General features: G+C 48.3%; 1 protein-coding gene across 3 annotated transcripts in view; it reads right to left on the bottom strand.

The window, feature by feature from the left end:
• Positions 1 to 27,471, bottom strand: part of LOC135903502 (cytochrome P450 2A8-like) — a 134,992-nt gene that overhangs the window by 32,776 nt on the left and 74,745 nt on the right. For all 3 annotated transcript variants that reach the window (XM_070522570.1, XM_070522568.1, XM_070522569.1), the window contains 4 exons: positions 14,198 to 14,304; positions 5,672 to 5,976; positions 1,688 to 1,803; positions 291 to 549 (listed from right to left, as the gene is read on the bottom strand). In XM_070522570.1, the coding sequence (XP_070378671.1) occupies positions 291 to 549; positions 1,688 to 1,803; positions 5,672 to 5,976; positions 14,198 to 14,254 (737 nt within the window). In that variant the 5' untranslated portion in view covers positions 14,255 to 14,304. The remainder of the gene's footprint in view (positions 1 to 290; positions 550 to 1,687; positions 1,804 to 5,671; positions 5,977 to 14,197; positions 14,305 to 27,471) is intronic.

The following is a 27,471-nucleotide window of genomic DNA, read 5'->3' as shown; positions in this document are numbered from 1 at the left end:
CGAGCGTACCTAATGTTAATGCGGCACAGCATGCACTGCAGTTGCTGCGGCGGAGAAGAATAACAGTGCTGCATAGTGAGGATATCCACCATTGGCTTCGGAGGCATCCCACTTGTTTGTTGCATGAGATGAAACTGACGGGAAATCATGGACGTTAATTAACATGCAGTGAATTATTCAAAATATTTTGCTTCAGGTAACCGCCACTTTTTGTAGACTAGTGCGGAAACAGCAGCTCATGTTCGATGGGCCATAAACCGCGCTAGTTGTCTTCGGCAGAGTTCACTCACTCTCTTGGCACACCGGTAACCGCTGTAGTCACCCATCGCAGGAGTTCCCAGACGCAGGCGAGAGTGAATGGCATTTGCTTCCTGTCTTCCCAGGTGGGCTGCCGATGGGGGCCTACGGCATCGTCTATTTCCCGCTGGACACGAGCTTGGATTGTGGCCACATTTTGTGAAAATTGAAACAATCCCCAGCAAATTGTTCCAGCTGTGCTAAAGGTTCCCGCTGTCAGGAAGGCGGTGATGTTGCCCACCAGGCTTTCATCTGTACAAAAGCACAGTGGCATCAGAAACATCATCATATCATGTTCTAAATATTTCCGCGATGACTCTAGATACTATCTCACTGCCTGAATGCGTGTGATATTGTTCTATTTTCTCTAGCAGTGTTAAATAAACATTTTAATTGCGCATGCATGTGTACAGTGTTTCACCTGTTTTGCACTTGCGCATTGCACACGCTGTCAAAAATTATGAGCATTGAAGAAGTTTGGCTTAATGATAGCCTGCATATCTCTCTTTGAGTCGCAATTATCATTTCGTGCATTCCACAAAGCCACACGTACACCCAGTCAAGAACATTTTCTAATTACGGATTTTTGAACATATTGCCTTTTTTAAGCACCGCGAGAGGAGTCGAATAGGCTGCGCCCTTCTTGGGCAAAAGAAACATTGATGGTTATTGAGTTCCACTCGACACCATAAGATACCGCTTGCCGTTGTCAACGGCTAATTTATATTGAACTACCCAGCTTAGTAACGTATTGCTGTGTATGTGTTCATTTTATTATCGAGGGCCTACTTTGCGATTTCACAGTCCTGTTAGTATAGTGTTTATATGTTAATTTTATGCAGTAGTGTTCTTACCGCTATTGCCTTTCTATTGGTCCAACATATCTCCCTCATGTGGAATAACAGTATGTATAACTGAATAGGATAATTTTCAAAATATCACTTAGGTACGAGCAGCTGATGGCTTTCTTAACATTTGGACGCTTTTTTTCTATTTTGGCGACACCTTCTACAATCCCTTTGCTTATTTCACATGATGATAATCTAAAATATTGACTTGCACTTACAAAAGGCAAATATTGATGCAGCTAGAGCTGATCTTCTCTGGCTCATGTGCCATTAGCTATTCCATTCTAAAAGCTTAAACAGCGCAGTGAACCGGCCCAATAAGCAAGGACATCGAACGACCCGGCGCTGTAGTTCAATTAACGTTGGTTTCATAGAGAGCAAGGAATATAAATGCAGAAGTAAATTTTATATCAAGGCCACAACCTCGTCCTTCGTATTGTTCATCTGCTTGTCCATTGTTTAGCCCTGTTTAGGTTGCGAACTTTACCAACTATACGGCATCAATATGACAGTTCATTTCAATAAGAAAGCAGAAGAATTACCGGTAAACAGGCGTTTGGATTCCTTTTTGTCATCCTCAATCTTTTGAAGGTAACCAGGAATAAAGTCTCTGCTTTCGTTTTCACAGTTGGTCTCTTTGTACTCACGCACTTGTTTCCTTGAAGTAAGAAAAAAATATTATCACACTCGATTCAGCGCTAAGTTGCTCTTGAGTTGTTCAAATACCTTTCGAATTCTCATTTGAAAAAAATTCTCGGCATAATTCTTTTTAAAATTCCTCATAGTATTCCTTTTCTTGTTCTTTTGATTGGAGGTGGTGATTACCTTGGCTTGTCGTGTTATTCGAGCATAGAGAAATATACAATATACATCGAATACATTTCCTGAATCCAAAAACGCTATTTGGTAACTGGACATTGAACAAATGCAAGACTTAGCATTCATTCAGTGAACATCATTTTCCACTGGTGTCGCACAGAAAGGTCTTAATTTTTAACTTTTTATTCAAACTTTATTTTCAATTTATAAAGTCCTTCACCTCCCTCGCAGTTGGAATTAATGAAAAAGTCACACTTAATTATGTGGATGTTCAAACTAACAGTCTGGAGGGCTAGTTGGTACTGCATAACTCTCCGTTAGCAGTGATAGCACTATGTCTTCATCTCCTACGATCGTCCTGCGTGCTGTTTTGCACTTTAATTTATTGTATTGATTGCTCCCCTCAGGTAATCGCCCCCACAAGAATAGTACATTGTACTTCCTCGTAATATGAAGCAATACACATTTTGTCCCCGGACGAGCTTTCAGATAAGATTTTTAGCATAATAAATTACTCTTCATCCATTCATTTAGCTGAGAGGCCTTTTATACTACTTTAGCTTCGCTTGTAACCAACATGCATACAGGTCAACAGTATTTTGGCATAAGCAAGGAAGATATTCTGTGGCGCGAGAATAAAACCAATGACAGAAGGAGATACTCTAACGTCAGAGTTTGCCATCGAAATAAAAAAAAAACAGCTTTAGTGGCGTATATGGCCATGGCAAAGTTGGTACCATTGTTCCCGAAAAAAGTTATAGTTACGTTTCAATTTCCGAATGCGGCTCGCGCCCAACGCACGGGTGAATTTTCTATCTGCGCAGTGCGCGTATAATGCTTTTCAAATGCTTTGATTGTGTAAGTGGGGCGGTTTTCTCAAGGCTAATATTTTATTTTCTGTGTTCTATGGGCGCTTTCCGCAAGTTTAATACGTCTTGTTAAGCTTCTGCCCCGCGATTTGTGACGTCATCGGGATCGGGGGCACATGCTCGGCCTAGCGTAGCTTAGTTCGCTGCTGAGTCCTCACTCGGCGCTCGGGCTCTCGATCACGAGACCAACCCGGCACGTCACCTGCGCACACCATGGAGATAAAGAAAGGCCAGCAGAGACCTCCATGTGATTCGGCTAACTCAGCAATCCAACCTCTGGCACCATCCCTGCCCCTCTCTGGGGCCCTGTGCGCGGTGCCTTTTCGATAATAATAGACACGCATGATTGCCAGATCATTCGAAATGCTTTGGTACATGGTAACGTTTAGCGCCTCCATGGCTGTAACGCCAGGCATGGAGGTACATAGGAAGTGGTCGTTGCCTTGAAACATGGAGAAAGACTGGGGTTTCTGACCCATGACGACAGAATCTTCAACGCGTAACATCATTTACCAGAGCCGTTAGTTTGGTTGCCAGCGTTTTTGTCTAGAAACCCATGTAGATTGTCCGAGTGTGCTCTATTGCTTCGTCATCTGTTGTGCACGCTAAACTGCGCTACGGATCTTATGCTCCTTTTTTTCACGTTATCTTTCACCTAGGAAGAGGCGACATGTTTGCGGGATATTTTATTGCGCAGCTCTGAGGCGCTCGTTTCTGTGGCGCGCGTCATCGGCGGCGTACCTGATCAAACGAGCACAGCGAAAGATGAAAGCGAACATGGAGCGCAGCGGGGGACGAAAGACGCGTGTAGGAATGCGGACAGGAAGGCGCAGCGGAACCATGAAACGGAAAGGGGAGGTGGGAGTAGCATAGTAGTAGTATAGTAATCTCCGTATTAGCGAGGCGGAAGCGCCACACTTCGCTACGCTTGCAACGTGGCGAACGAAACAGATTTTCCGTGGGGGTCAATATATCGCGAAATGAAAGGAATTATAGGGCGCCGCTAAAATTTCGCAATAGAGAGTATCGTAATCGACGGTGAATTGCTGCGTCAAGTTTTCGCTTAGCTGAAAGTTCCGCTACGCATGCTTCGCTGTGAGATAAATAAATAGCATAGGCCTTCGTTCTTGACGCCGAGGTTGTCGTCTTTCTGTCACACTTACGTGCACTGTTTTCTAAAATTGTGTGGTGCGACGTTGTTATGCTGTTGAGACGCACCTGCCGAGTTCTCGACGGTCTGCTGAAAGGCCGAACACTTCAAGGAGAGCCACAGCGTCGGCTGGGACCGCCTATCATAACGATGAGCCGACATGGCCTTAAATATGTTCGCTGTCTCCGGGAGGCCCCGGCTCGCTGGTCAACGCTTGCGCTCAAGAAAGGGCAATATTTCTTCCCCCCGAAAAACCTATCGCTGCGGACCCTGGACGAGAAACATGACCTTGAGATGCTTGCGGGGACAAAAGGCGTCCTTCTTAACCAGAAGACCTTACAAAACGCGACGAATGGCCATTGGAAAGGTAACTTTGTTGGCTGCACAAGTTTGCGGTTTGAATGTTCCCTCGTTTCCCTGAAACCACGTTGAAATGCGACCAGTCATCCTTGAGGTGGCCCTCGCGGATTTTTCGGCACACTGCCGGTTACCCGGCGCCTTCTTTCGCTACAGCCTAGAGGCATGTCTGCTGCTTAAGCGGTGAGCTGCATCAACGTAATGTGTGCGGGTTCGGTGCATTACTTGACTGACATAGCAGGAACTCGACTGCTTCAAACGCATGAATTCCTTCTCTAAACTCGGCGTAATTTTTCACGCCTGCTATGTGCCCATATTCTGAAACACACGCAATAGGCAAGCAAAACCAGCTGACTAAATCTACCGCTGCCTTAGCATGGGGCGGCCAATTTCTCCTCTAAATCTTTTAAGACTAGGCTTCAAGGTTGTCACGGGACGCTCTCTTCTAGTCTTTGCCTTTCTCCATGGCCGGCGTAGAACCCGTAGCAACTGACAAAGGAGGTTAACCAAGCATGCATCCACCTGACCTTCTTTTCCGGGGCACTTCGCCTACTTTCTATTTCCAGCCATCGCTCAGCGCTACCTAGACTTTCCTCGTGGTGGCGTTACTTTGGCATGCACTTAGCGCTCTCCTCCGTACTTTGAGCGGCGCCCTATTCTCCTCTCCACTTCCAGGCACCTTCATCCCCCGACGCTCGCTTCATCCACAGAGACACAATAACTCTCGGTGATTTCACTGACAGCCCACGTACGCTTGGGGGTAAAATGCTGTCAGTACCTAACGTGCTGAACCACGCTTGCTATTATTCGACGATATATATGGTTTCAAATAGTAGTGAACATACGCAGGAATTGCTTTGAGCTGGCCAATACACTTGATAGTTTTTACCGCTCCTTGATGTTTTTGCAGCATTCTAGAGTATAACGGGTATCCACATCAAACCTCCTTGATTTCAAAATTAAATAAAGAACTGCAATACATAAAAACGAGTCGTTTGTGGTATCATGTAAAGATGTTCAAAATTTTTCCTGGTTATTTTTTCAGACCTCCTGTGTACTTTCACGCACTGAATAAATGCCAAAAATGGCAACACCTCCAGAGGCAGTCAAATTCACTTGGACAGTCGCCCATTGCTCTCCAAGTAAACTTTTAACGTGAACTGCTTCGAAAACCGCAACATATTTTAGAGGATAAGAATGATGCCACAAACTGCTGATGTCATTGTATCACATTTTTCTTTTTCATTTTGAAATCTGGGAACTTTCATCTGGTCATGCTCTATTTGTACTAGATGCAAGAGTTCTTGCACGTGCAATTCTATCATCCTCACTTGGCAATGGTCTCCAGTTTCGTCAGGCAGTTTGAAATCCTGCCCTGTCTGGTAAAAGGAAGCATGGAAACCAGCCGGCGCACCGCTGGCTTTTGAAACTCGTAAACGCTCCCAGAATTCAGAAGTGGATTCAGCTGCACCATCGTTCCGTGCAGTTCCTTCATGGTGGGGTGATCATGCGAGAAGCGGGCACCGTAAAAGAAAGATGTAATGTTCTTCAAGCTGCTTGTAAACACGTAACCACGAACGTCCATCGATTTCCCTCCGACTTTGTCAATGACCTCCACAACACGGTTGAACTCCTCCTGTATCCGTGCGACGCAGTCAGCAGGAGGGGAAGTTCAGGCATGCGAAGTTGATAAAATATTGTCATGTGCTATCACATACCACAGGGACAATTTATATCACCACTCTTGCACTATAGGGCAAGAGAAAGCAATAAATGCACTGACTCCACTATTATGGTTCTAGTTTCAAAAGGTTGCCGAATTCCGTTCAGGTTAATATATTATTCGCGCGAACGCTTGCGCAAACTATCACACGTGCATCTTTAGCCTCTTCCACTGTGTGCGCGTGTTTACTTTTTATTAACAAAATTGGCACTAAGAACTGTGTAAATATAATTTTAAAAATATATCTACTACTCTACTAATGTAGTATTCATATTGCTTCTATAGGACACAGAAAAATATTCTTGAGGTCTAGCAGGTTATCGTGTGTACACGCTTACAGTGTGATCAACTTCGGCAGCTATAAAAGACGGCGCAACGAAACATAAGGGCAGACACAATATTTTCAGTTCAATTTTTCGTACACGCAAACTATAGCAAAATGTGTGTTTCCGTAAATAGACTAGTTTATGATAGAATCTAGATAAGTAGTGTTCGTGAAAAAAATGGCCGTCTGAATAGGAGTAGCCGCATGACGAAAACTTAGCGAAAAGAGACCTTTTTTACGCAAAACTCAACAAAGCGCCGCTTTCGTCATTTGCAGGACGAGTAGCATGACCTAAAATGCTCGACTCATACGAATAATTTCCGTTCATAATTAGGTGGTGCTTGCGGTGCGATTAATATTTGCAGGTGGGACTTGCTGGCAATTTGGTCACAGCGGCCTACCGACAAATGTAGGCGGTCGTCTGCTGAGGAGCTGTTAACGCCGCTACTGAGAAAATTATACAATCGCCATCTCCGCGTTTCTGTTTCAAGATTGCTCAAGAGGTATATTCTACTCATTTGTAAGGAATTTACCTTGCGTAAAATGTCGTCAAAGTTATCGTTTTAAAGATATGGAAGACGTCTAAGGTTCGCTACTAAGAGGAGAATACGATTGCATTCAAAGGTTTCTGACTGCATCTCACGCTTCACGGCAACTGCGCCCATCTAACCGTGATGTTTCCCGCCAAACGCTGGTGGAGAACGCTATGCGTGAAGGCGAGCTTTCGGGTAGACACACGGCCTCTTGCGTGGGTGGTAAAGCCCCTCAATTTTTCAAAAGTAGCGCCATTCTTAGATCTTTCCGCTACCCCGCTCACCCTGGCGCGTCCTCCTCCACGCTTCTTGTCGCCCCAGCCTCCTACGCTCCCCCATTGGCCAATCTGTGTCACATGGAAGCAGGCGCCACGCTTTTGTGTATTTTTTTCTTTCCAGCGCGCGCCGACCTCCATTGTTGGGCCTGGCGACCAAAGTACGGCAGGCGGACTGACGGAGTGCGTTAGCGCAATAGAATGTGCAGGGCCGAGAACTTAATTGCGATGCCATGCTGCTACGTCTTCGGTTGCCGCAATAGACACAGCGAGGGCAAAAAGCTTTTTGCTTTGTCGTCCGGCGGGCGCTACGCAAAAAGAAGTGTGGATTCGCAGGATCGGGCGGGCTGACTTCGAGGAAGTGGCAAAGAACGCACGGCTTTGTGAAGTAAGGGCCACGGCAACTCACAACCTCTTATTTTGAGCCTAGTTCACGCCTTCCGCTTCGAAAAAAGTGTGTGTTCATGCTCTGCGTGGTTTTTAGCGCGTTGTATGACTTTTTTTTCGAATGTGCTTTATTTGTTTCATGTAGTTTCGTCTTGCGGTGAAATGCACGCATCTGCAGTTGGCCTGTGGCATAAAAGCGACTTTATTCAGGGTGTGATTTGAGCTCCACCAGAAGTTAGCACATTCTCGACGCTTTTGCAAGGCTCACTATGACTTACGATGCAATCTTTTAGCTTCGAATGTACGCCCGCATGTATTGATTTGGTTTGCGGTGATTAACGTTTTTAACGTTCCGAAATGACTAAAGCTAGGATGGAGGTCGTAGTGGATGGCTCCGGACAACTTTATCTAGCTCGCCTGGGGATGTTTAACGTGCCCTTTGATCTTAGAGTCGTACGTGGGCCGGTAAATTCCTCGTTTGCGTTTCATAATACTCGCGCGCTAGCGCTGCTTCAGAAGTTGGCGCCTCGGCGCAATTGTATTCCTTCAATAAATTTTATTTACTAGTTGTAACATCTTGTCATTATTTCGTATTATTATTGACGGCGCCTCCAGGGCACCAAAGCGGCAACGGGAACACCAAAGCTAGAACCAGGGCTGGATGGGGCTCGCCGAAGCCTGTGCATGCCAAGGGGGTATAAGATCGCGGACAGCCAATTTTGTATGCGAACACTCCCTGCGACGCCTGCATTGGTGTAATGTTACGTGCTCTTCAGAGGCCTCCGTTAGCCATTACATGTGCCCTCCTGGAGCAATACTTGCAAAAAAAAAAACAATATATCGTCACGATTACCAAAGCATCCCGCAATGAAAAAAAACGGCCCTGTTGCCAGGCATTGCTGACCGCACACAGCCGGAATCTCTCACGCGCTGACCGAACAAAAGTGTCCTGAACGTACGCCTTGAATAATGGTCATTTTCTCTATTTCTTCCGCAATTCCGACACGAAATTCTAAAGACCAGTTACCGACTGCCGAAGAAAGATCTCGATTGAAAAAAACTGCTCCGCAGGGCTCGAACGAACTTTTCTGCAGATTTCCTCCCGTAGCGTCGTCTGCTACGGCAGGCCCACCAATGGGGGCGCCACCATCGAGGCCACGCCGAGCGGAGGAGGAGGGAAGTGAATGGCGCTACTTTGGGAGATTGAGCGGCTTTAGTGGGCGGTAGAGTTACTGTATATGCTACCGCAGGTAGCAGAGTTGCGCGTCTGTTTTATCACGCCGCTAGCGCCCCTATTGGCAGAGCGTCATCACGTGGTAGTCAAGCAACCGTGCATTGCGGAGAAGCAGATGCCCGGGCCAATTTTCGTATTTCCCGACGCCGCCGCTGCAGCGAACTGGATTGACACAAGTTATCGCCAGTCAAATTCAAAGCGAATCCGGTCGATCTTGGCGTTCGCTCTTCGCGTGCGCGCTAGCTGCGGAGAAACAACAAAACGGGCGCAGCGCGTCTCACAGTTGGTTCATCGCAGTGTCCGCACAGTCCCATCGGAATGATATAATGACCGGGTGCTCTGCTCCCGTCTGCACGAATCGCTCTGAAAGCGGAAAAGCTTTTTTTCGATCCCATTCAAACCCATGCACCACACTGCTTTCACAGAACTGTCAAAAAAAGCCAGCTCACATTTTCAGGATAATGCACTGCTTTGGTTGCTGTTTCTGAACATAAAAGAGGTTACACAACTAAGTAAAGATATTTCATCTACTGCTGCTTATGTGAAGCAGGATGCAAGAGGAATTAATGTCGTTATTTACCATTCGGTAAGGGCCTTTACTGTGTTTTGCATTATTACCCATATTGTAGCTATGTCAATCCTGTGAGAAAAAACTTTCACTACACTCCCACAGAAGGTTACTTTTCGAATCCCTGCAGTGAAAAGGCACATAATGTAGTGGCACTTGAAGGTGTGGCTGATATCCAGTGCCTGTTAGTAGGTGGGTACGTTTCTACAGCAAATTTAATGGGGTACCAGAGTCGAAATACTAATGGTTGGTCATTTATTCACCAGTAATATTTCAGACTGCCTACACGTTGAGAGCTTTGGCACATAAGCAGGTATGCCTATTGCAAAAGTCACTATCCAGTGTCCAGTGCAGCGCCGGATTATGGGCCCAGTGCCGCGCGCTGGATGCTGGGGTGCTGGGCAGGCGCGGCGTACTGGGAGGCACTGGGTACTGGTTCGAAAAACAGCTCTAGCGCGGTAAATACGCGGTGCCTGGACACCGTATATATATTTTTTGAGAACAGAAAGAAACAGAGAGCGTTTTGGCGCAATAAAAAAAACAAAAAAAGGCTCCGACCAGGGTTCGAACGTCGGACCTGCAAATCCCAAGCCCGGTACCTTACCACTACTTTTTTTTTTCTTTATTGCCGACTTCAACACGTCAGTTTACAAAATCAGTCCGCGCGAAGAACACAACACGTATGTTAAAAATACGTCACCCTCACTTGGGGTTACGTGATGAGATTAAAATTCACGCATGTGTAGCAAAGCTTCCATTCTTGGAAGCCACTCAGGCACTGGGTCTTGTCTCTTGTATCCTTCAATAGCTCTGCTAACAGATTCACAAAAATACTGTCTTATGGGCCTGGCATCAATGTCTGCGTGGCTGACCGCCATCCTGGATCGCCAAATACTGTGCAGGCCCAATATCATAATCATGTCAAAAGGAATCCCGTCTTCACTCTCGACGGGCAGAAATCTAATTCCGAAAGCATCAACCGGTAAGTCTTTTTTAATCGTGCGTTGGAGAATGTCCCAAAAGAAAAGGGCTTCCCAACAATCTAAGAAAACATGTTCGATAGTTTCCGGCTTCCGGCATATGAAACAATGATTTCCCCAAGGCACAAAGAAACCCTTCGCTTCCAAATACGTCTTGACTTCAAGAGTGTTCGTATGGAGCTTAAAGAAGAAACTTTTAACTCCGCCTGGTACAGTCATTCTTTTCACACGTTTTAGAACTGACTGCCATGGACCTGCACAGTACAACGACCTGTACAACGGTACCGGAAGAAAGACCTCACACAGGTCCTTATAAAGTTTCTTTCGCGACACCACTGACAAATATTCAAACGAAAATCGCACTTGCAAGACGCGACATGCCATGTACACCTCTTTAAGGAAGCCAAAAATGCTCCCTTGCATACTCTCCGAACTAACAACCAAATTTGGCAAAACCCTGCCCAACCTAACCTGACACACAGTTCGCAAAAAGGGGTCATTCGTGTCACGAAAAAACATAAATCGGTTAACCAACTGGCGCAGATATAGATGGGCCAAACCTAGTCCTCCAGAGCGGACGCGGTGAAACAGATTGGTGCGTCGTGTCCGCTCCCAAGTGCTTCCCCACACAAAAACCGCAAATACACGGTGCAGCTTCTGCACATTGACGCGAGAACAATGAATTGCTTGCAAGACATACCACAGCTTGGTTACAAAAAAAAGGTTACAAATTGTGGCACGCGCGAAAATAGACCAGCTGAAGCATTTGAGCCTGTCGGCCTTCTCACGCATTTCAGCAACTTGGCATTTCCAATATGGCTCACTGTCGCGATAATTCTCCAGCGGCACTCCTAAATATTTTACTGGGGTTGCTGTCCAAGTCATGTTTGCGAAATTCGTTGGGGTTAAGGGCCAGTCGCCGTGCCAGAACCCCAAACACTTAGCCCAGTTCACAGCACTCCCGCTCACAGAACAAAAGTTTTTCACAATTTGAACCACAACACGAACGCTTTCGTAGTCAGCACAGAATACGGCAATGTCATCAGCATACGCGAGAATGCGGACCTCCGCCGCATGCAAACGAAAACCATGAACGCTGTTGCTTTCAATAACGCTCAAACAAAAAGGTTCAATATACAAACAAAAAAGCAATGGTGACAGGGGGCAACCCTGACGCACAGAGCGTCGCACTTGGATGCGCGCTCCCACCCCCTTATTTACTAACAACCGCGTCGTGCATCCTCTGTACGCCATGGCTACGCCTTGGCAGATGACTGATCCAACATTAACGTGCTCTAAAACAGAGAACAAGAGGTCATGCGGCACCCTGTCGAAGGCTTTCTCTAAATCGAGCTGGAGCATTGCGATGCTTTCATGCAAAGCATCGCAACACTCGAGCACGGACCGGGCTGTGTGTATGTTGGTATATATGGTGCGACCTTTGATACCACAGGTCTGATGTGGTCCCACTAATTCTTGCATCACGGCTTGGAGTCTTTTAGCCAGAATTTTCATGAAGATCTTGTAGTCTACATTAGTCAGGGATATCCACTACGCCACGCCAGAAACCAAACATCGGCGCATGATTTTCTACGTCAAGGACCAAGAAGCAGTTTTAGTTTCACAGTGAGGTCTCGCTCAGTGATGGTAGATGCGCTATCGCCCAGCAACTAAAGCTCACGCCTGTACCACAAAGAAAATTTTGCTGTCCATATTCAGTAGCTTGCTCGGAAGTGCCACAACACCGATTTTCACTTGCGATTGGCATTTTAACTTCGAAAAAAGTCCGAAATGAACCACCGACCTGGGACGCTGTATGGGCTGTTACTGCCGATTTGGATAGCCGTTTGTTGTTCTTCACGCGAAGCATATGCAACATTTTCTTAGTTCAGTGGTGCCTTTCAGTCAACACGTCTGTCTATTCATATATCTTCGTCAGAGAAGCGCAGGCTAGGACTGTGATCCTTCGGCGACAGCACATATATACTTGTGTTCATGACGCGTCACATCGGCGCTCATCGCTACTTGTGTTGTTTGTGCACTCATGCTACTTGTGTTTATTTAAGGACACTGATGCGCAAGCTGAAATATGGTGATTTATCATTGTTAGACTTCTTGATTCCTGAGCCTAAAAGCGCCGAGAGCGTGCAGATGGACTCGGCGGATACGCTTGGCATAAGCTTCGGTGGGGACTGATCTCGGCGTCTTTTCTTGACGATCTTATTCAGTCAGCTGTTTCGATGCACTTTGTTTGCGATTAGGCGGAAAAGTAGTCCACAAGCGATGCAAAAGCGCCCACGGTCGATCGACTATACGGTAGGCATGTCGCCTGCAAAAACAGAGTGCGGCTTCGCCACATAGATTTGGTTGCTTGCCAGGCAAGATGGCGGACCTACGCGCAACTCTGCTACCTGTGGTAGCATATACAGTAACTCTAGTGGCGAGTTACTGTATATTCGAGTTACTGTATACTCGAGGCGAGCGCCATCTGGAGGTGTTTTAAGGAAACGGGCGCGCGGCTTTATGGCGCTTGATGGTTTTGCGCGCTCGCGCGCGCAAATCTCGGAGGTCATCATAGCTCCATGAATTGCAGAAATGCTGGAAAAAAGATGTGCGTTTTGAGCTTGCGCATAATAGAATTATGTTTTCTCGTGTGTTCAAACTACAATCCGACGCTGTCAGATGTGTCGGTTGTTTGTCAGTCGTGCTTTACAATTTTGCTGACGTATTTTACCTTGAGAAATTCACACACTTTGTTAACTTCATTGAGCTACTTGGAGGGTCTGCGTGGTCGGGCAGGCGATGGTTGAAGTCGGTACTGACAAAACGACGGTCGACGCTTGGAGTGGGACGCGAACGCGTTATATTCTGTGGCGCGGGATCCTTAACGCTATCGCGTTCATTCCATTTAAGGGGTGGTTGATTAGTTCGTACGCGCATAAGCAGAAGTAATTTATAGCAAACTTAACGAGCTAGGAGTTATATGGAGACGGAATAGAAAGGGCTCATTTACTTCAATGCGGTAATTGCAATTACTATTCATTATAACCATCTAAGGTCAAGAAACGTGTTCGTTTTTTTGTATTTAGTCAGAGGCAACAATGCACAATAAAAATTTAATAAACAATTCATGTGACCTGGTGGCAGCATCTGCTATTATCTTTGTCTGATGAGAAGTACATTCGAAATCTATTTGGGGTATTCGTTTTGGAGGTACGACTAATTCCACCTGGTATTTTAGTAATGCATAATTAGTGATTAAATCACAGGTAGCTGATAACGGTAAATGTATTGCCTGATTCCCGAATTTTATTTTTCCCACCAATCATTGCGATACAAATGCAGTTACATTGAAAATGAAGCCCAGACCCTTAGAGATAAAAATGATTGCTCATCTTGTATAAGGTACTGGTAATAAGTAGGCACCTGTTCAGTCTTTCTCATTACTAAAGCCTACCTTTCTAAAGTTGGAGTATATACATCAGTGACCGCCTTGCATGTTTACATTTAGTTTTCCATTCAAGAAGCATAGCTGATTATAAATAAGAACACACCACGCTGGCACAATCATGGGGAATAATTTATCTAGACTATATATTAACGCAGCAATTATGCAGTTAATAGATTTATCAGAAATTGCAAAATCTGTTTGGTCATCAAAGATTACTTAGTGGCGATTTTGTTGCGATATCCCATTGTGAAACACGATTCGTCCACGGAAACACCTGCAACAGGGAAAAAGCTTGAATTGAATAAATAACTGCTGCAGAATTGATGATTTCATTACTTACATATTCCGTGTTTGTGTGTTTGAAGAAAACTGCTTGCTCACCATCATGCTGGTTTCCATAGCTGTCTTTGCAAATCCCAGGTCACGAAGGATGCTCATGCAGAATCTTCTGTTTTCTGACCACGGTTTCCCCCTAAGAAGGCCAATACCTGTGCGACAAAGACAGCAGCTCGCCGTTCATGTAGCTACCTCACACAGCGCCGATGTCGTGCGTGTTGGCGATGCCACCCCATGTACATTCCATATTCCGCGTTGCATTTTCTTAGACCTGTCCAGGTAGGTTCAGAAAGCATTCGGGAGTTACAAAAGAACAATTATCTATTGAAAAGCTTACGCTTAGCCTGCCTTTCAAACTAATGCACTTTTGTTAAGCGCGACCTATTCGTTCCCCAGGTGACACTGGCAGGTGCGTCTGTTGGCACTGCATTTTAGAGCGCAGCTTCTACGTGCGCGACACTGCGGTGAGCGTTGGCATCGACGTAAACGAGGCGACGCACACAGGATGAAGGAGAGAACCCGGAGCGCAGGGGGAGATGAAAGGAGCGAGGAAAAAAGTGGAAGAGAAGAGTGCAGGGGAAGTTTGAGGCGTAAAACGGAGGACTAGCGCATTGAAAAAGCGTGCGAAGAAAAGCGTAGTGGAGCAACGATCGCTACCACATGGCGCCAGAGCACAGCGCGTCGTCTGGGAAGGTCGTCTGCAGAGGCCGCTGTGAATTGTGCCCACCCTTCGTGCACCCGCTACCTCTCGCAATCTCGACATAAGCAACAAAGTCGCCCCACTTTCCGCTTCTTCTGCAACATGCTGCAGGAGACAGGTTGTCCGCGTCAGCCAACATATCGCGAAATGAACGCACGTGTGGAGCTGTGCGCAAATTCCGTATTAGGGAGTACCATAATCGACGGTAATTTTTTCATTATCACGCTAATTACTATTGCCCTAATAAATACAGGCACACTCCAGCAAGCTTTCCTTCAGTGCTTTTCAGTCCTGCCTCGGCGCAGCATACCGATTTCATGTGTCTGACGTTGAATTACTATAAGACTATATATATATATATATATATATATCTTTTGTTTGTCTTTTTGTTAATAAAAAAGTGCGTGTACGACACTTCGATCAAAGACTATATATATATATATATATATATATATATATATATATATATATATATATATATATATATATATATATATATATATATATATATAGTCTTTGATCGAAGTGTCGTACACGCACTTTTTTATTAACAAAAAGACCGCCATTATCGCTGCAGTGCTAGATGAGCTATCGGACCACAGGGCTACGTGGCAGTCAGCTGAATCCCGCTTGCTTTAAATACATTCGCAAGTTCTTCTTAGGTTGGCTTCCAGTAGCCGTCATCAACCCTGTGCCGTCACTGTAACCATGCACCGTGGTCCGACAATAGAGTTCAGTTCCTAACCTTTTTTTTTTTTTCTCTGTGGTGAAAGATGGCGACATGAGATGCGGCACGCCGCGGCAAACACGAGGACTCGAGGGTTGGCGGCAGAGAAAAAAAAGTAAAGCATGTTCCACGTAGTGAAAGCTGTCAGATCATTAGAGCTGGCGGTTGTTTTCTCAAGTTAGAACTCATATTTACCGCTATTTTCATAAAAGCCTTTTGTCTTCATGTCGTAGTTTCGCGAGATTCAAGCTTCGGTTCCGAAGTGTGCATATTGTTCAGTTGCGTGAGGTCGTGATCAAACCACAGTTTACCACATCTTGGAGCTGTGGTCGCACTCACGGCCGTGGAATTCCCTCTTGAACGATTCCTCCGTGGTAGGATTCTCTCTGCATCGACGTCTCTGCTCGGCCTCCTGCTCTCGAAGTTGGTGGTTAGCTTGCCTCTGCTGGGGCTTGGGTTGGGTTGCCTTTTCTTGAGAGTGGGGGTTCGCTTTCTTCCACCGGGGCATAGTTTGCGGTTCCCGTTCTCGATCCTCAGCGGTAGCAGCTTCCATTCACTGGCGCTTTGCTTGGGCTTCTCGCTCTCTAAGCTCGTGATTTACGCGACGTCAGGATTTTCTACCTGGGCACCGGCAACTGCACATTCGCTGCTGGCACTACTAATCCACCCTAAACCGTCGGAAATCTTTCACCATCAGCACAAAATCGTACAACCATCGTCGGCGGCGAGCCACCAGCTTTTACTTCACACCAATATTTCCGGGCTGGACTCTTTTCTTAGCCGAAGACGGCCGTTTGAAATCCCTAAGTGGTGGTGACCGCTTTAAGCCTAAACGCGCCAACGCGACAGTGGCCCAGCGGATGTGGACGCTGCGTCAGCATCCGACGCACCCTGCAAAGCGGCTGCCAGGGCAGGGGCCCAAGCGGCGGGAATTTCCGCCAGGAATTCCCACCCCGTAGGCCAACTGGACTGCATGGATGCGTAAGACTTGGAGCCCGAGCGCGACATCGAGAGAGAGAGAGAGAAAGCAAGGACAGGAAAGGTAGGGAGGTCAACCAGAAGAGTATCCGGTTTGCTACCCTACACTGGGGTTGGGGGAAAGGGGAATAGAAAGAAGAAGAAAGGGAGAGAGTAAGCACAGAGTACGTGTGGGAGGGACACTATGCACAGGGACACTATAAACGGTCTCTTAAACCGGTGTACCTCAAGTATTGCAGTAATGCACGATTCGCTTTTCGTGCCAGTGACGGGTGTGGCCACGGTCCGAGTATCTTCGACTCGGTAAAAGGTCGTAAGTCTAGTCGGTGTAAAGTTTCCTGCAGAGAAAGGCGTAGTACATCGTAGTGGGGGCAAGTACACAATAGGTGCTCGATGGTCTCCTCGCACCCACAGTAATCGCACATCGGGCTCTCGGCCATTCCCAAACGAAAGGAATATGAGTTTGTGAATGCTACTCCCAGCCACAAGCGGTACAGCAAGGTTGCTTCACCGCGGGAAAGGCTAGATGGCACTTGTAGCCGTAGCATGGGGTCCAGTTTATATAATCGGCAGTTGAAGGCACCTGAACTCCAGAGATCTTGCGACTTTTTGCGTGCATGTAGGCGAAGTTCCCTGGCAGCGTCAGACCTCGCCAAAGGTATGGAAGGCGTCTGGGTATCTTCGTGGGCAGACCGGGCAGCCTTGTCTGCTAGGTTGTTGCCGACAATGCCACAGTGAGCAGGAATCCATTGAAATGTAATGGTGTGCCCTCTTTCCAGATCATGGTGGTGTACTTCCCTGATGTCTGATATCATCTGCTCGTATACTCTGTGACGTAATGCAGACTTGATGCTGTGAAGCGCAGCCTTAGAGTCACAAAATACGACCCATTTCTCTGTGGGCTCTTCGGTCACGTACATCATAGCGGCATGGAGAGCTGCAAGTTCTGCTGATGTCGATGTAGTCGTGTGCGACAATTTGAATTTAACTGTAACCTTCTTGGCTGGAACGACGAATGCGGCAGTTGAGCTGGCACGTGAGGTCGAACCATCGGTATATATATGTATGCGGCCATGATACGTCTGGTGTAGTAAGAGGAGCGTAAGTTGCTTCAGAGCCGGTGATGGATGATTGGACTTTTTTGTAATTCCAGGAATGTCAAAATTTACTTGAGGTTGTAGTAGGCACCACAGGGGAGATGAAGGCTTTGTCGCCGGTGTAAAAGATGACGGTATGCACTCTTGATGAGCGCTAATCACTCGTGAAAAGGTCGCTTGAGGTCTTTCGGCTGGTAGGGAGGTCAAATGATGGTCGGGGATCCTTGACAGATGGCGAATGTGCGCTCTGAGAGAGTCGACAACTACGTGTGTCTGGATCATATGGTCCCCAGCGATGGCAATTGTTGCTGCTGTTGACGTGCACCGAGGCAGCCCTAAACACGTGCGTTGGGCTTGACCTTGCATGCTCTCCAAGGCGCGAAAGTTCGTCTTGCATGCATTTGACAACACTGGTAGACTGTAACGTAGGAGTCCGAGAAACAGTACCCTGTAGAGCTGCATCATAGAACGGACTGGTGTACCCCAGTTTTTGCCGCAGAGAAATTTAAAGACCTGAGCAATGGCAAGCAATTTCTTCTTTAGATAGACACAGTGAGGGCTCCACGAGAGGTTGCGGTCAATGATTGCACCCAGAAAGCGATGTGTCTTAAAATAGGATACCGCTTGACCATTAATTGAAACAGGATACGATGACATTTGTTTGCGCGTAAAACCAACCAATGCGCACTTTTCAGTAGACAGGCTGAGGCCTTGTTCTCGTAGATAAGATGCCGTCATGGTTGCCGCCCGTTGGAGCCTGGCTCGTACCTGAGGTCGAGTCACCGCAGAAGCCCAGATGCAAATGTCGTCGGCGTATATTGAGACGTGAACTGACCGCGGTAGGTACTCCGCTAGTCCTACAAAGACGAGGTTGAACAGAATGGGGCTCAACACTCCACCCTGCGGCACACCATGCCTGATTTAATGTTCCGAAGTTGGACCGTCTTCAGTCTCTCGCGACATCGAGTTCTGCGACAACCACCCCGGCCGGAATGGAGCAGCCGACATGTCCAATGGTACACATACTCAGTCACCCGTGCCTCACACTCTATGGTACCGGGTGGCCGACGCTCGCCGACGGAGGGTTGTCGCCGAGGAGTCCTTCAAGACTCCAGCCGCCCCATCGGACTCACGCGAACTTCAACACAGACCCGACTGGCCTCGACTGCCGCGCCTCCCCACAGGGAACCACATGGTGGTTCTCCCAATAAGAGGAGGTACATTACTTCAACAAGAAGCAGTCTTACCACTGCGACACGCGATGCAAACTATACTCCGAGCCTTGCTGCATCCCGCAGCGGGCATACGAAAACGCAACGAACAGAACATCGCCCTGGTCAGCATCCCTGACCCTGACCTGGCGGAACAGCTTTGCCACATTGAGACGCACCTGCTCGGCAACAAATCGTATCAAGTCTCTGCGTATGTGGCTTCCCCGGACAACTACTGCAAGGGGATAATCACAGGCGCCCTACCTATACCTACCGAGAAAGCCCTCCTAAACGATAGGGTCACCTACCCCCATGATATCAACATAATCCAAGCCAGACCCGTTGGGACGAACGGAGCATGCCTCTACACCTTCGAGGGCAGGCGAGTTCCCAGCTACGTATACTTTCAAGGCGTAGAATTTCGATGCAGGCGTTTCCGCCTAGTCACCCAAGTGTGCCACTGCTGCCTCCGAACCGGACATCGACATGACATCTGCCCATACCCACAAGAACGGCGGTGCGGGAACTGTGGCTCGCTTAACCCAGACGAACACCACGAAGGCTGCCTTCCACGCTGTCTTACTTCCAAATCCGATGACCATCCCACCATCCACCTGGCACTGCCGGCTCGCTAGAGGGGACTCAGGCCCCGAGCTTTGAAAGAGCGGTGCCAACGCCCAAAGGGACCCAATACGACTCCACCGAGGTGGAGTACTGAGGTATCAACGACAAACTAACAACCTGACGATATTCATAAGAATGCCTGCAGCCAAGGACCTCACAGTACCGCCCCATCCAAAGAACCGAAAACATCATACCAAGCACACGTTCAACCCTGAGTACCTCCTGTCATACGGGCACCTGCGACCCCACTCACGAACCACACGCCATGCCCTCGTGTGCAGTGTGGCACGTGAAGCGATGCCACGTGGCTGGCACTCCCGCAACGAGGGCCTACCCATGCGCGTGGCTCGGCGGCAAGAGGGGATCTGAAGTTTTCATCTAGTTTGGCAACGGTTGTAGCCTCGATCCAGGCCCGCAGCTGCAGCAACGGCAGGACCCCCTGGCCGACGCTGGTAAGTCACGCATTGAGCAGGCCTACCCAATATCCCCTCACCCAGCGCCGCCCCATGCACCAGTGCTCTCAGAACAACCCTGTGCACAATATTTCCAAACCCCAGAATTCACACAAGGCCTTAGGCAACTAGTTCTAAAATTTGTAAGCGACTGCCTCGAGGCGGTTAAAACACAAATGGTTAAGCAACAAGTGCAGGATCTACAAAGAGTGAAGACCGCGTTTAATCAGCGCATCGGCAAAACAGAAGCTGCAATTTATCACCTCTTCGATTCGCATGCCCTATCATCACCCACCCGTAAGCATAAACAACCCAAACCTGCGGCCGCCGCTCACTCCCCTCTGCCCACGGGGGAGGTGACCAGCACACAGTTGTAGGTTTCGACCCCCTTAACGACTCAACATGGCCCGCTCCACTAAGCGACAGAATTCAGGCAGAGCGGGCTTAACTCCTCCACCCGGAAACCAAACTTTATCTTACCTAATCATATGGCAATGGAATTGTAGAAGCATCAAAAAGAAACTCGCCCATTGTCCGCATGCATTCAACACTTCCCGAAGCCCCCAGAAATACTGGCCCTGCAGGAAACAACGTCCGCGCCTCTATCCTTGCAGGGATATTACGTGGTATCCGTAACATCGCGTACCACTATTCTTATTAATAAAACTCTCCCCTTCATAGACGGAACCCTACGGGGGGTCCCTCAGAAGGAGAAACCGAGGACACCGCTCTCGAGATCATCCCATCCAACCCCACATCGGGAAAAGGACTGCTGTTGTCAACATATGCTGTCCACCTAAAATTAAGGGCACAAATATACTGGAAATTCTTGTTCAAACACGCTATACACATCGAATCATAGTTGGTGACTTTAACGCCTGCCCTACGGCATATGGTTATATATATAGCACGCCGAAGGGCAACCTTAAACATAACAATATGAGGCACCATGCACTTACTTTGATAACAGATCCTACTATACCAATGATAGTGGGCAACAGTACGGCAAGGGACACCACGCCAGACCTCACGATGACAAGCACGCATGTGATAGTCAAAGTACACGAGGTCCAGCCGGACACATTTGGCAGCGATCACCACGTGATACAAACAATGCTAACGCAAAATTCCAAAATTTTTCGGCACAGAATTCAGACCCTCGTTGACTGGGATAAACTCCGTTCATGCGTCGCCGTGGAGGATACAACACCACAGACATTGGAGTCTTGGACTCAAAAGATGCACCATGTCTTCGACAAAGCTGCAAGAAAGATTAAGAAGACCAATAATGCCGCCCAAGTAGACCACCACCTCCTCCATCTGCAGGAGGCTCATCGAAGCCTCTCCAAGCGATGGAAGCACCAGAAATTAAACCGCAAACTTCGCCATCGTATCGCTGCAGTCATGGAGGAGGCGGGACAATATGCCACCCAGCTTGCTCAAACAAATTGGGCCAACTTTTGCGGCACACTGAAAGGAACGCTGGGCACCAAATGCCCTTGGAACCTCCTGAGGGCTCTTTTCGATTTCACTGCCACCAAAACTCACGTGGACACTACTATTCAAAAGCGGATTTACTTAGAGGAGCAAAACAGCACCGATATTAGGGCACAGATAAAAAATCTATATATTCCACAGCCCACACCTAATTATCCGAACGCAGCCCCTTTAACGCCACCTGATCCAGACGAAAACCTGGATGAAGATGTCATACTCCCGGTGGTGAAACAGGTCCTTGGCTATATTTCCAGGGACAGCACACCAGGGCTCGACCGGATAACGTACAAAGTGCTCCGAAATTCAGATATTTGCAGGAGCTCACGGATCTCTTTAACGAACACTGGCGAAAGGGCACACTCTCTGGCGATTGGAAACACGCCCAGATTTATATTATTCCGAAACAGAGTAAATCCTTACTGCTTAAAAATTTACGATCTATCTCGCTCACGAGTTGTGTAGGCAAGCTTTTTGAGCACGTGGTTGTCCGGCGACTACAACCACAATTAGAAACAAAAAGCATTTCTTCCCCAACACTCAGTTTGGCTTCCGCCCCAACCTATCGGCGCAGGATGCCCTCTTTAATATTGAAGAGACCTTATTAAATCCCAAGAGGCGGACGGCCCGCAGCTGAGCCATCCTAGTATGAGACATACAGAGGGCCTTTGACAACGTAGGGCATGACCATATCCTCAGGACCCTTGCACCACAGGTTGCGGCCGTAGGATCTGGCGTTATGTCAAAGCTTTTTTGGAAAATCGCACAGCCGAGATAAGACTAGGTCCACTCACATCGGCCGCTTTTGCCCTCCCAAACAGGAGCACACCCCAGGGAGCAGTCCTATCACCACTATTATTTAACGTAGCCATGGCTGCACTCGCCAGAGCTCACAGATATCAAAAAATTGCATCACCCTTTTTTATGCTGATGATATGAACCTATAGGTGGCACAAGGCTCTATTGGGGAGGCCCAAGATGTCCTACAAACAGCTATCAACGTTATCGAACGGCGTGATAGCATAATGACGCTCTTCTGCTCACCATAAATGTCCGAATTGCTCATTATTAAACCCCATAGGGCGACACAGGCATACACCTGTTCAGACACGGTCAACAAGTGCTTAAGGTACATAAAATCAGGATCCTGGGTCTGCACATCCTATCTAAACTTGATGTGTGTTTTACACTGAACCTCCTCGATAAGCAAATAAAACAAATCTTAGGACTGGTTCGCCGGATTACATGACGCAATCACAGCCTGTCTGAGAAAAGGACACTACACAAATGATTGAAGGTCAGTCGCCTCGCCTACCACCTCGCGTATCACCACCTCACTTATAAATAAAGGGATCAGGCTAATCGTCTAATCAGGTGGGAGGTTAAGACCGCACTGAGGCCACCGATGCGCGCTAGCACTACCCGCCTCCTGCAGAGTGGTTTCTATCATACCGTCCAGGGAATCATAGAGGCACAGAGGAGTAACACCCACTGAGAGAAACCTACTCCGAACTCTGGGGTGTGAGCCAAGCGGCATGATCCCGATAGAAGACCCGTGGTTCCTCATTCCTGTAAGACTCGCAGCTAACATTAAACTCAAACCGATGCCATGAAAGATGAATTCGCACCACTATCTGGGCCGACGTAAGACGCGGGCTGACTACTGCACACGACGTTACCAAAATCAAGAAGACGTCCTCTATGTCGACGCCGCGGTCGGTCTGTTCAAAGGAATGGTCATGGCAGCTGCCATGACGGAGTACGGACACATTAACATCTCTGCCTCGATTAAAACACCACGGACCGATGTGGCTCAGGGAGTCATATTAGCCCTAGCAGTGGCGCATGAGGCTGCGTATTCTACCATTGCAGAAAATTGCACCGATTCCCAAAGTGTATACCATTACTGCCTTCCAGGCGTAGCACCTAAGACGGTCACACACATTTTACAAAGCATTCCTTCGCTTCCCCACCAGGTTACTGTCACCTGGGTACCTAGGCATGAGTGTGTCCCCGGGAATGGGTGCGTTAATGCGCTTGTCCGAGGTCTTTCCCCCCGGACCCTTACCATCCACTCACCCAACCCCATGGAAAAACCAGGAGAGGGGATCTGCACATACCACTAGGTTACCACGCATTACAGGGATGGAACACGAGATTTACCTCCGCCTCACCATTCCCTTACCACCCATCAGAGTTCAATCTGGCGCCAGATCTATACCAAAGCATTTATTTCTCCCTATCTGGCACATTTATTCTACCCTGGTCTCCATAGTTCACAATATACCACCTGCCGAGCGCCCCGGGTAGATATTTTCCAATGTTTGTGGAGCTGCCCCACGCCCATGGCGGTAGAGTCTATTTCCAAACCTTCCTTTTCCTCCTGGTAGGCCGATTTTCAGGCCACTTGCTCAGATGACCAGATCTGGCTGGTGGACTCTGACTGCGTCGAGATGTCGGCCAGGGGGCTGGCGGGCGTCTAGGGGCCCAAGCACATTTAAATAGATCCAATAAAGTTTCAGCCATACATCCATCCGACGCGACGTTGGCGCTGCCGCTCATGACCAGCGGAATTTATGGTGCGAAAGGGCGCGCGCCGTCGAAACAGCTGCTCCTATGCGTAATACCTATGCCTATATACCTATATCTATACCTATATAGTAGGGTGAATTAGGGTGTATTAGGGTATATTAGGATCGCGGTGAAGCCCCGCTCCTACCCTTGGCGCACCTGTGGCGGCGAGCTCCCGAACCTGCGCCCCCCCTCCCCCCTGCGTGACGTGACACCAAACGCTGGACGGCGAAGCCACAACTTGGAACAGCTGTGAAAAGAGGCAAAAGACACGAGCGAACAGGAAGCTGCCGGCACGAAGGAGGATCGAACGAGCCGAGGAGGTTCGTGCATAGAGTCCGAGAGGGCCACCCAGGATCTACTTCTTGGCAGCCTCGTTACGTGTCATCGAGCCAAGCTCCTTTCTTGTCCTCCACCTGGCTGGTTCTGGTGGTCTAAAGGCTCCTGTGGTCTCGGAGTGCTCACTGGTAAAGATCCTCAGCCACCACCCCAGCGGCTTGTCGCCGTATCACCGCCACTGCTTACGCAAACCACGAAGTCTCCGCCGCGCACGGCGTGCCAACGAAGCTAGCAACCACGCGTGAGCGAACTCAGTCGGGCCCTATGCCGCAGCGGCGGGACTTCGCGCGTTAGTGGGCGAGGGATGGGAACTCTACAGTTTGTCGCGCCGTGGGATTCGGAACATTAGAAGACTGTCTTAAATTGTGCTAAGTTTGTGGCTGTGTAAAAGTGCATTGTTGTCCGGCTGCGAGACCGGTGCGACTATCATCTTCGAGTCCTGCTGCATTGCACCTCTCGTCAACAAACGTGATGGCCCACATTATTACCCTAGATCATGTGGCGTCCGTAAAAGCACTAAACACTCATAACACATTTGAGAGTCTCACTTTGTCCACGTGCGCTAATTGAGAAACGATGCCGAAAAATTGACAGGCATCGGGAAAGAGCTGGAACTCACAAGGCTAGGCACTCCAGCAAGGCATGTGCGAAGAGCGTAGCAGAGAAAGCGAGCGCCACGCAAAAGAGCGTGACGTTGCCAAAGAGGACCATGCACGAGATTTGGAGCGGCCAGCTGGAGAACGCGATTTGTTGAAACTACGGCTATGGGTGCAATAATCGGAGCAACAGCGAAGTCAATCAGTCGTAGCCAATCCAAGCGATCGGGAAACGTAAAATCAAGGTTTGCGAAGTCCCTGAGGGTTAATTCCAGCTTTCAGTGAAGCTCGAGAAGGGCTTGACGCATATATTCAGAGGTTCGAGCGAGTGGCCGTGGAGGGAGGCCGGCATACTGATAGGTGGGCCCTGTGTCTGAGTTTGTATTACGAAGGAGTAAGAAAGACGTAAGACGTAAGAAATTTTGCAAAGCTTAAGGCAACAGCCTTCCATAAGTTCCGGTATACTGAAGATAGCTACCCTATCGAGTTTCGAGAATTCAAGCACGATAATGGCAAAACAGCTCGCCAATTTGCAGTGGGCGACGTGACTGGCCACGGCAATTTGCAGTGAATCGGTGTGACCCGAATCTTTTCATCTTTCTGAATAATTTAGGTTGGAAAGATCCTGACAGCTTGGCGCAAATAGCGGTTATCTACCTCGAAGCTAAAGGTCTGCAAATCTGGCTAGATGTTGTGAACATGGTGCGTATGTGAAAAGTGGGACGCAAGAGAGTGAGTGATCAAGCGGTCAATAAATGCCTCGTTGCTTCCTATGCATCAAGTGAGGACACAAGCCGCAAGACTGCTGTTATGGGACTAGTGGATATAAAGCTGGAAGTGGTTGGAAAGGGAAGAAGCCTGGAAATGTGCCGGAAGGCTTTGCCTAAAATACGAAGGCCCACAACGAGGCTTCGTGCTCACTTTCTGGACCTGGCCAACGAACCCAAGAAGATAGGCGGCACGAACAGTATACATAGTTTTAAACACTGAAGATCACATTTTTGAAATAATTGGTTCAGGCGGGCAAATCACCGTTTGGCCAAAACTAGGAAACGAAGGAATACCGACAGCAAAACGGCATCTCGAAGGACAAACGGTAAGTTTAGTAACCCAACCGACACGTTTACTGGCGAAACCCCCCATATTTATATATCTGCGTAACTAATACCTTCGCAGCGCCCGAGAACGGGATCACAATTTGCTCAGTGCCAAAGGTCAGCGGGCTAAACTAGGCCAGCTAATTATTTGTTGCAACCAAATTCTTTATTTGGCCCCGCCCAGTACTCAGCCTGAAAATTCCATGCGCTGAACACCCGATCCACAACGGGGCTTTGATCCTGGCACGAAGCGGGCCCGCTACGCCATGAATCTGTCGGGTGTTCGGTTTAGCGGACGCAAGGAATATACTTTTTGACACGTTGAGAATGGAGAGTCCACTTAGTTTATACAAAAGGAAAAGTAGGTTTGGCGAATGGCGGTGGTGGGGCCCATATCTGGCAGCCAGCTCAGTTGCAAAAAAAGAGCAGGGAGCTTGATGCTTGATGCTTAGGTGTCAATGGCAGAAGGAATGAATGGGTAATGTTCAAGATCGGCTATTTTCAGGCGTTGAAATGACACCGTCTTTTTTTTTGCCGCGCACGCCAATCTTGAAGATTTTCTCTGAACACGAAACAACTCGAGAGAAGTTGCACAGGAAGATCCAATGGTGGTTTGATAGAGTCTTGCCGCACAAAGACGCGCGTGGTTGCGTCCATTGTCGGGAAACTAAAGGAAGCTGCCTGCGGGCGATGCATCGGGTGTAGGCCAGAGCTCGTAGAGCCGGCGATGTAGCCTAAGTGCCGCGTGACCACCGGCAGAGTGCCTTGTTGTGTGCCGACAAACTGGCCTGCCCTGTAGAGCATCGTGGCTGTGCTCACGCCGAGGTCATCCTTGGTGGTTCTTCTGAGCCTCAGTAGTACTAGGGACGTCTCAATGACGTCTTCAGTTGTCGCTACAGACGCTCGATCATTGCGTTGCTCTATGGGCGGAAAGCAGTTGTGTTATAAAGGCGCGTGCCGAGCCGTCTCGCTAAGGCAAAGAAAAGTGAGCTTTGAGAGGATTGTAATCGGTCAGTATCTACGTGCAAAATACCACTGTACCGCGACACCCACGAAGTAACAAATCCTTCCGCCACAGTGTCGGCCGTGGTGCCTTGTAGAGGCGTCACCTAAGGCCACCTAGAGTACTGGTCGACCGGCGTGAGGAGGCACCAGCAATCACGGAAGGGTGGAAGAGGCCCCACCAAAACTAAATGCACGTGATCGATGCGGCTGTCTGGTGGTCGAAGCGGCTACACCACTGCATGCTTGTGCCGGGTCTCTTTCACGGCTTGACAATCTTGGCAGCTTCTTGCTCAGCTTCGAACATTTTTTTTTTATCCCTGGCCAGAAAAAGCGGGCTGTGTTAAGCCTTTGTGTTGCTCTGATGCGGGGGTAGCTTAGCCCGTGCGGTAAATCGAATACTGGCCGTCGCAGCTGATGGGCCACGGAAA

This window comes from Dermacentor albipictus, chromosome 7 (genome assembly GCF_038994185.2).
Source record: "Dermacentor albipictus isolate Rhodes 1998 colony chromosome 7, USDA_Dalb.pri_finalv2, whole genome shotgun sequence".
Classification (NCBI taxonomy): Eukaryota; Metazoa; Arthropoda; class Arachnida; order Ixodida; family Ixodidae; genus Dermacentor; species Dermacentor albipictus.
Note: the sequence above shows the minus strand (reverse complement) of the source record. Positions and strands in the feature narration are given on the sequence as shown.